This window comes from Oncorhynchus masou, chromosome 20 (assembly GCF_036934945.1).
Source record: "Oncorhynchus masou masou isolate Uvic2021 chromosome 20, UVic_Omas_1.1, whole genome shotgun sequence".
In the NCBI taxonomy this organism is placed as follows: Eukaryota; Metazoa; Chordata; class Actinopteri; order Salmoniformes; family Salmonidae; genus Oncorhynchus; species Oncorhynchus masou.
Genome location: NC_088231.1, coordinates 28380041 through 28390040, shown reverse-complemented (window position 1 = coordinate 28390040; position 10000 = coordinate 28380041). Strand labels below are relative to the sequence as shown.

General features: G+C 38.5%; 1 protein-coding gene across 1 annotated transcript in view; it reads left to right on the top strand.

Annotated features, from left to right (window-relative positions):
• Window positions 1-10000, top strand: part of LOC135507226 (slit homolog 2 protein-like) — a 640120-nt gene that overhangs the window by 501638 nt on the left and 128482 nt on the right. The window contains 2 exon segments of the mRNA XM_064926820.1: window positions 558-629; window positions 7140-7303. Coding sequence (XP_064782892.1) covers window positions 558-629; window positions 7140-7303 — 236 coding nt within the window.

The window sequence follows — 10000 nt, the reverse complement described above, 5'->3', positions numbered from 1 at the left end:
TCTCTCTCTCTGTCTGTCTCTCTCTGTCTCTGTCTCTGTCTCTCTCTCTATATATCCCTCTCTCTCTCTCTGTCTCTCTCCCCCTTCTCTCTATCCACTCTCTCTCTCTCTCTCTATCTCTCTCTGTCTCTCTGTCTCTGTCTCTGTCTCTCTCTCTCCCTCTCTCTCTCTCTCTCTCTGGAAGTCTCGCTGAGTCTCTCCCCCTTCTCTCTATCCACCTCTCTCTCTGTCTCTCTCCCCCCTTCTCTCTATCCCTCTCTCTCTCTGTCTCTCTCCCCCTTCTCTCTATCCACCTCTCTCTCTGTCTCTCTCTATCCACCTCTCTCTCTCTCTCTCTCTCTATCCCCCCCTCTCTCTCTCTCTCCCTCTCTCTATATCCCCCTCTCTGTCTCTCTCCCCCTCTCTCTCTATCCACCTCTCTCTCTCTCTCTATCCACCTCTCTCTCTGTCTCTCTCTATCTCTATCTCTCTCTCTCTCTATCCCTCTCTCTCTCTCTCTATCCACCTCTCTCTCTGTCTCTCTCTATCCCTCTATCCCTCTCTCTCTCTCTCTACAGAACTCTGAACAACAACAATATAAGTCGTCTGTCGGTGGCCAGTTTCAACCACATGCCCAAACTGAGAACCTTGTGAGTGTTGCAGAACTATGATCACTATTAACACTGGTCTACCTGTAGTTATATTATAGACTATTAACACTAGACTACCTGTAGTTATATTATAGACTATTAACACTAGACTACCTGTAGTTATATTATAGACTATTAACACTGGTCTACCTGTAGTTATATTATAGACTATTAACACTATTCTACCTGTAGTTATATTATAGACTATTAACACTGGTCTACCTGTAGTTATATTATAGACTATTAACACTAGACTACCTGTAGTTATATTATAGACTATTAACACTAGTCTACCTGTAGTTATATTATAGACTATTAACACTGGTCTACCTGTAGTTATATTATAGACTATTAACACTAGTCTACCTGTAGTTATATTATAGACTATTAACACTAGTCTACCTGTAGTTATATTATAGACTATTAACACTGGTCTACCTGTAGTTATATTATAGACTATTAACTACTAGTTATATTATAGACTATTAACACTGTCTAGTTATATTATAGACTATTAACACTGGTCTACCTGTAGTTATATTATAGACTATTAACACTAGTAGACTATTACTAGTCTGTAGTTATATTATAGACTATTAACACTAGTCTACCTGTAGTTATATTATAGACTATTAACACTAGTCTACCTGTAGTTATATTATAGACTATTAACACTAGTCTACCTGTAGTTATATTATAGACTATTAACACTGGTCTACCTGTAGTTATATTATAGACTATTAACACTGTTATATTATAGTCTACCTGTAGTTATATTATAGACTATTAACACTAGTCTACCTGTAGTTATATTATAGACTATTAACACTAGTCTACCTGTAGTTATATTATAGACTATTAACACTAGTCTACCTGTAGTTATATTATAGACTATTAACACTGGTCTACCTGTAGTTATATTATAGACTATTAACACTGGTCTACCTGTAGTTATATTATAGACTATTAACACTGGTCTACCTGTAGTTATATTATAGACTATTAACACTAGTCTACCTGTAGTTATATTATAGACTATTAACACTAGTCTACCTGTAGTTATATTATAGACTATTAACACTGGTCTACCTGTAGTTATATTATAGACTATTAACACTGGTCTACCTGTAGTTATATTATAGACTATTAACACTAGTCTACCTGTAGTTATATTATAGACTATTAACACTGGTCTACCTGTAGTTATATTATAGACTATTAACACTGGTCTACCTGTAGTTATATTATAGACTATTAACACTATTAACACCAGTCTACCTGTAGTTATATTATAGACTATTAACACTGGTCTACCTGTAGTTATATTATAGACTATTAACACTGGTCTACCTGTAGTTATATTATAGTAGTTATATTATAGACTATTAACACTGGTCTACCTGTAGTTATATTATAGACTATTAACACTATTAACACCAGTCTACCTGTAGTTATATTATAGACTATTAACACTGGTCTACCTGTAGTTATATTATAGACTATTAACACTGGTCTACCTGTAGTTATATTATAGACTATTAACACTAGTCTACCTGTAGTTATATTATAGACTATTAACACTAGTCTACCTGTAGTTATATTATAGACTATTAACACTAGTCTACCTGTAGTTATATTATAGACTATTAACACTAGTCTACCTGTAGTTATATTATAGACTATTAACACTAGTCTACCTGTAGTTATATTATAGACTATTAACACTAGTCTACCTGTAGTTATATTATAGACTATTAACACTAGTCTACCTGTTATATTATAGACTATTACTAGTCTACCTGTAGTTATATTATAGACTATTAACACTAGTCTACCTGTAGTTATATTATAGACTATTAACACTGGTCTACCTGTAGTTATATTATAGACTATTAACACTGGTCTACCTGTAGTTATATTATAGACTATTAACACTAGTCTACCTGTAGTTATATTATAGACTATTAACACTGGTATACCTGTAGTTATATTATAGACTATTAACACTAGTCTACCTGTAGTTATATTATAGACTATTAACACTGGTCTACCTGTAGTTATATTATAGACTATTAACACTATTATCACTGGTCTACCTGTAGTTATATTATAGACTATTTACACTATTATCACTATTCTACCTGTAGTTATATTATAGACTATTAACACTATTAACACTAGTCTACCTGTAGTTATATTATAGACTATTAACACCAGTCTACCTGTAGTTATATTATAGACTATTAACACTGGTCTACCTGTAGTTATATTATAGACTATTAACACTGGTCTACCTGTAGTTATATTATAGACTATTAACACTAGTCTACCTGTAGTTATATTATAGACTATTAACACTAGTCTACCTGTAGTTATATTATAGACTATTAACTTCTTGAAACTCCCCATCCCGGATCCGGGATCGTGACTAAAGCCTCAGGCTCATTAGCATAACGCAACGTTAACGATTTCTGAAAATCGCAAATAAAATGAAAATAATGCGTCTGCTCTCAAGCTTAGCCTTTTCTTAACAACACTGTCATCTCAGATTTTCAAAATATGCTGTTGAACCATAGCAATTGACTAATTTGTGTAAGAATATGCTAAGCTAGCTTAGCATTTTGAGTAGCATTTAGCACGCAACATTTTCACAAAAACCAGATAACCAAATAAATAAAATCATTTACCTTTGAAGAGCTTCGGATGTTTTCAATGAGGAGACTCAGTTACATAGCAAATGTGCAGTTTTTCAAAAGAATATTATTTGTGTAGGACAAATCGCTCTGTTTTGTTCACGTTTGGCTATGAAAAAAACCTGTATACAGTTATAGCCTCAAGCTCATTAGCATAATGTAACGTTAACGATTTCTGAAAATCGCAAATAAAATGAAAATAATGCGCCTACTCTCAAGCTTAGCCTTTTCTTAACAACACTGTCATCTCAGATTTTCAAAATATGCTTTTGAACCATAGCAAATCACTAATTTGTGTAAGAGTATGCTAAGCTAGCTTAGCATTTTGAGTAGCATTTAGCACGCAACATTTTCACAAAAACCAGATAACCAAATAAATAAAATCATTTACCTTTGAAGAGCTTCGGATGTTTTCAATGAGGAGACTCTCAGTTACATAGCAAATGCGCAGTTTTTCCTGAAAGCGTCTTTGTGTAGGAGAAATCGCTCCGTTTTGTACATCACATTTGGCTACCGAAACGAACCGAAAATTCAGTCACCTACAACGTCAAACTTTTTCGAATTAACTCCATAATATCGACCGAAACATGGCAAACGTTGTTTGGAATCAATCCTCAAGGTGTTTTTTCACATATCTCTTCATTGATATATCGTTCGTGGAAGCCTGCATTCTTCTCTGAATTCTGTGGAAAAATACTAGCAGCCGACTTTTGCGCACCAATTTCGGCGCAGTACACCTGGTAAATGTGGTCTCTTATGGTCAATCTTCCAATGATATGCCTACAAATACGTCACAATGCTGCAGACACCTTGGGGAAATGACAGAAAGGGCAGACTTACTCCTCTCGCATTCACAGCCATATAAGGAGACAATGGAAAACAGAGCCTCAAAAATCCTGCTCATTTCCTGGATGCCGTCTCATCTTGGTTTTGCCTGAAGCTCACGTTCTAGGGCACGCACAGAAAATATCTTTGCAGTTCTGGAAACGTCAGAGTGTTTTCTTTCCAAAGCTACCAATTATATGCATAGTCGAGCATCTTTTTGTGACAAAATATTGCGCTTAAAACGGGCACGTCTTTTTATCCAAAAATGATATAGCGCCCCTAGAGTTTCAAGAGGTTAACACTAGTCTACCTGTAGTTATATTATAGACTATTAACACTAGTCTACCTGTAGTTATATTATAGACTATTAACACTAGTCTACCTGTAGTTATATTATAGACTATTAACACTAGTCTACCTGTAGTTATATTATAGACTATTAACACTAGTCTACCTGTAGTTATATTATAGACTATTAACACTAGTCTACCTGTAGTTATATTATAGACTATTAACACTGGTCTACCTGTAGTTATATTATAGACTATTAACACTAGTCTACCTGTAGTTATATTATAGACTATTAACACTAGTCTACCTGTAGTTATATTATAGACTATTAACACTAGTCTACCTGTAGTTATATTATAGACTATTAACACTAGTCTACCTGTAGTTATATTATAGACTATTAACACTAGTGTACCTGTAGTTATATTATAGACTATTAACACTGTTAACACTAGTCTACCTGTAGTTATATTATAGACTATTAACACTATTAACACAAGTCTACCTGTAGTTATATTATAGACAATTAACACTAGTCTACCTGTAGTTATATTATAGACAATTAACACTAGTCTACCTGTAGTTATATTTTAGACTATTAACACTAGTTTACCTGTAGTTATATTATAGACTATTAACACTAGTCTACCTGTAGTTATATTATAGACTATTAACACTAGTCTACCTGTAGTTATATTATAGACTATTAACACTAGTCTACCTGTAGTTATATTATAGACTATTAACACTGGTCTACCTGTAGTTATATCATAGACTATTAACACTAGTCTACCTGTAGTTATATTATATACTATTATCACTAGTCTACCTGTAGTTATATTATAGACTATTAACACTAGTCTACCTGTAGTTATATTATAGACTATTAACACTATTCTACCTGTAGTTATATTATAGACTATTAACACTAGTCTACCTGTAGTTATATTATAGACTATTAACACTATTATCACTAGTCTACCTGTAGTTATATTATAGACTATTTACACTATTATCACTAGTCTACCTGTAGTTATATTATAGACTATTAACACTATTAACACTAGTCTACCTGTAGTTATATTATAGACTATTAACACTAGTCTACCTGTAGTTATATTATAGACTATTAACACTAGTCTACCTGTAGTTATATTATAGACTATTAACACTATTCTACCTGTAGTTATATTATAGACTATTAACACTAGTCTACCTGTAGTTATATTATAGACTATTAACACTAGTCTACCTGTAGTTATATTATAGACTATTAACACTAGTCTACCTGTAGTTATATTATAGACTATTAACACTAGTCTACCTGTAGTTATATTATAGACTATTAACACTAGTCTACCTGTAGTTATATTATAGACTATTAACACTGGTCTACCTGTAGTTATATTATAGACTATTAACACTAGTCTACCTGTAGTTATATTATAGACTATTAACACTAGTCTACCTGTAGTTATATTATAGACTATTAACACTAGTCTACCTGTAGTTATATTATAGACTATTAACACTAGTCTACCTGTAGTTATATTATAGACTATTAAAACTATTAACACAAGTCTACCTGTAGTTATATTATAGACAATTAACACTAGTCTACCTGTAGTTATATTATAGACTATTAACACTATTAACACAAGTCTACCTGTAGTTATATTATAGACAATTAACACTAGTCTACCTGTAGTTATATTATAGACAATTAACACTAGTCTACCTGTAGTTATATTTTAGACTATTAACACTAGTTTACCTGTAGTTATATTATAGACTATTAACACTAGTCTACCTGTAGTTATATTATAGACTATTAACACTAGTCTACCTGTAGTTATATTATAGACTATTAACACTAGTCTACCTGTAGTTATATTATAGACTATTAACACTAGTCTACCTGTAGTTATATTATAGACTATTAACACTAGTCTACCTGTAGTTATATTATAGACTATTAACACTAGTCTACCTGTAGTTATATTATAGACTATTAACACTGGTCTACCTGTAGTTATATTATAGACTATTAACACTAGTCTACCTGTAGTTATATTATAGACTATTAACACTAGTCTACCTGTAGTTATATTATAGACTATTAACACTAGTCTACCTGTAGTTATATTATAGACTATTAACACTAGTCTACCTGTAGTTATATTATAGACTATTAACACTATTGACACTAGTTTACCTGTAGTTATATTATAGACTATTAACACTAGTCTACCTGTAGTTATATTATAGACTATTAACACTAGTCTACCTGTAGTTATATCATAGACTATATATAATGTGTTACTGTGTGTGTTAATGTGTCTCTCCTCTCTCTCCTCTCCAACAACCTGTTGTGTTACTGTGTGTGTTAACGTGTCTCTCCTCTCTCCTCTCCAGTCGTCTCCACTCCAACAACCTGTTGTGTTACTGTGTGTGTCAACGTGTCTCTCCTCTCTCTCCTCTCCAACAACCTGTTGTGTTACTGTGTGTGTTAACGTGTCTCTCCTCTCTCTCCTCTCCAACAACCTGTTGTGTTACTGTGTGTGTTAACCTGTCTCTCCTCTCTCCTCTCCAACAACCTGTTGTGTTACTGTGTGTGTTAACGTCTCTCCTCTCTCTCCTCTCCAACAACCTGTTGTGTTACTGTGTGTGTTAACGTGTCTCTCCTCTCTCTCCTCTCCAGTCGTCTCCACTCCAACAACCTGTTGTGCGACTGTCACGTGGCCTGGTTGTCAGAGTGGTTGAGACAGCGTCCCCGTCTGGGTCTCTACACACAGTGCATGTCTCCTCCTACCATGAGGGGACACAACGTGGCTGAGGTCCAGAAGAAAGAGTTCGTATGCACAGGTAGTGTGTGTGTGTGTGTGTGTGTGTGTGTGTGTGTGTGTGTGTGTGTGTGTGTGTGTGTGTTTGTTTGTTTGTTTGTTTGTTTGTTTGTTTGTTTGTTTAACTGTTCTTGGACCAGAAGTCCCCACTAGAATAATAAACTAACAAACATTTGACCAACTGGGGACATTTTGTTGGTCCCCACAAGGTCAAATGCTGTTTCTAGGAGATATGGTTAGGAGCAAGGGTTATGTTTAGGGTTAGGAGCTAGGGGTAGGAGCTAGGGTTCGGTTTAAGGTTAGGAGCTAGGGTTATGGTTAGGGTTTGGAGGATTAAGGTTTATGGTTAGGAGCTAGGGTTAGGAGCTAGGGTTATGGTTAGGGTTAGGAGGGTTAGGAAGGTTAGGGTTGGGGTTAGGGTTAGGGTTAGGGTTAGGGTTAGGAGGGTTAGGTTTAGGAGGGTTAGGGTTAGGGTTAGGGTTAGGGTTAGGAGGGTTAGGGTTAGGAGGGTTAGAGTTAGGAGGGTTAGGGTAAGAAGGGTTAGGTTTAGGAGGGTTAGGGTTAGGAGGGTTAGGTTTAGGAGGGTTAGGGTTAGGAGGGTTAGGGTTAGGAGGGTTAGGGTTAGGAGGGTTAGAGTTAGGAGGGTTAGGGCTAGGAGGGTTAGGGTTAGGGTAAGAAGGGTTAGGGTTAGGAGGGTTAGGGTTAGGAGGGTTAGGGTTAGGAGGGTTAGGGTTAGGAGGGTTAGGGTTAGGAGGGTTAGAGTTAGGAGGGTTAGGTTTAGGAGGGTTAGGGTTAGGAGGGTTAGGGTTAGGTTTAGGAGGGTTAGGGTTAGGAGGGTTAGGGTTAGGAGGGTTAGGGTTAGGAGGGTTAGGGTTAGGAGGGTTAGGGTTAGGAGGGTTAGGGTAAGAAGGGTTAGGTTTAGGAGGGTTGGGGTTAGGAGGGTTAGAGTTAGGAGGGTTAGGGCTAGGGTTAGGAGGGTTAGGTTTAGGAGGGTTGGGGTTAGGAGGGTTGGGGTTAGGAGGGTTAGAGTTAGGAGGGTTAGGGTTAGGAGGGTTAGGGTTAGGAGGGTTAGGGTTAGGAGGGTTAGGGTTAGGAGGGTTAGGTTTAGGAGGGTTAGGGTTAGGAGGGTTAGGGTTAGGAGGGTTAGGGTTAGGAGGGTTAGGAGGGTTGGGGTTAGGGTTAGGAGGGTTAGGGTTAGGAGGGTTAGGGTTAGGAGGGTTAGGGTTAGGAGGGTTAGGTTTAGGAGGGTTAGGGTTAGGAGGGTTAGGGTTAGGAGGGTTAGGGTAAGAAGGGTTAGGGTTAGGAGGGTTAGGTTTAGGAGGGTTAGGGTTAGGAGGGTTAGGGTTAGGAGGGTTAGGGTTAGGAGGGTTAGGGTTCGGAGGGTTAGAGTTAGGAGGGTTAGGGCTAGGAGGGTTAGGGTTAGGGTAAGAAGGGTTAGGAGGGTTAGGGTTAGGAGGGTTAGGGTTAGGAGGGTTAGGGTTAGGAGGGTTAGGGTTAGGAGGGTTAGAGTTAGGAGGGTTAGGGTTAGGAGGGTTAGAGTTCGGAGGGTTAGGCCTAGGGTTAGGAGGGTTAGGTTTAGGAGGGTTGGGGTTAGGAGGGTTGGGGTTAGGAGGGTTAGGGTTAGGAGGGTTAGGGTTAGGAGGGTTAGGGTTAGGAGGGTTAGGGTTAGGAGGGTTAGGGTTAGGAGGGTTAGGGTTAGGAGGGTTAGGAGGGTTGGGGTTAGGGTTAGGAGGGTTAGGGTTAGGAGGGTTAGGGTTAGGAGGGTTAGGGTTAGGAGGGTTAGGGTTAGGAGGGTTGGGGTTAGGAGGGTTAGGGTTAGGGTTAGGAGGGTTAGGGTTAGGAGGGTTAGGGTTAGGATTGTTGGGGTTAGGAGGGTTAGGGTTAGGAGGGTTAGGGTTAGGAGGGTTAGGAGGGTTAGGGTTATGAGGGTTGGGGTTAGGAGGGTTAGGGTTAGGAGGGTTGGGGTTAGGAGGGTTAGGGTTAGGAGGGTTAGGGTTAGGTTTAGGAGGGTTAGGGTTAGGAGGGTTAGGGTTAGGAGGGTTAGGGTTAGGAGGGTTAGGGTTAGGAGGGTTAGGGTTAGGGTTAGGTTTAGGAGGGTTAGGGCTAGGAGGGTTAGGGTTAGGAGGGTTAGGGTTAGGAGGGTTAGGGTTAGGGGGGTTAGGGTTAGAAGGGTTAGGGTTAGGAGGGTTAGGGTTAGGAGGGTTAGGGTTAGGAGGGTTAGGGTTAGGAGGGTTGGGGTTAGGAGGGTTAGGGTTAGGAGGGTTGGGGTTAGGAGGGTTAGGGTTAGGGTTAGGAGGGTTAGGGTTAGGAGGGTTAGGGTAAGGAGGGTTAGGGTTAGGAGGGTTAGGGTTAGGAGGGTTAGGGTTAGGAGGGTTGGGGTTAGGAGGGTTGGGGTTAGGAGGGTTGGGGTTAGGAGGGTTAGGGTTAGGAGGGTTAGGGTTAGGAGGGTTGGGGTTAGGAGGGTTAGGGTTAGGGTTAGGAGGGTTAGGGTTAGGAGGGTTAGGGTTAGGGTTAGGAGGGTTAGGGTTAGGAGGGTTAGGGTTAGGAGGGTTAGGGTTAGGAGGGTTAGGTTTAGGAGGGTTAGGGTTAGGAGGGTTGGGGTTAGGTTTAGGAGGGTTAGGGTTGGGAGGGTTAGGAGGGTTAGGGTTAGGAGGGTTAGGAGGGTTAGGGTTAGGAGGGTTAGGGTTAGGAGGGTTAGGAGGGTTAGGGTTAGGAGGGT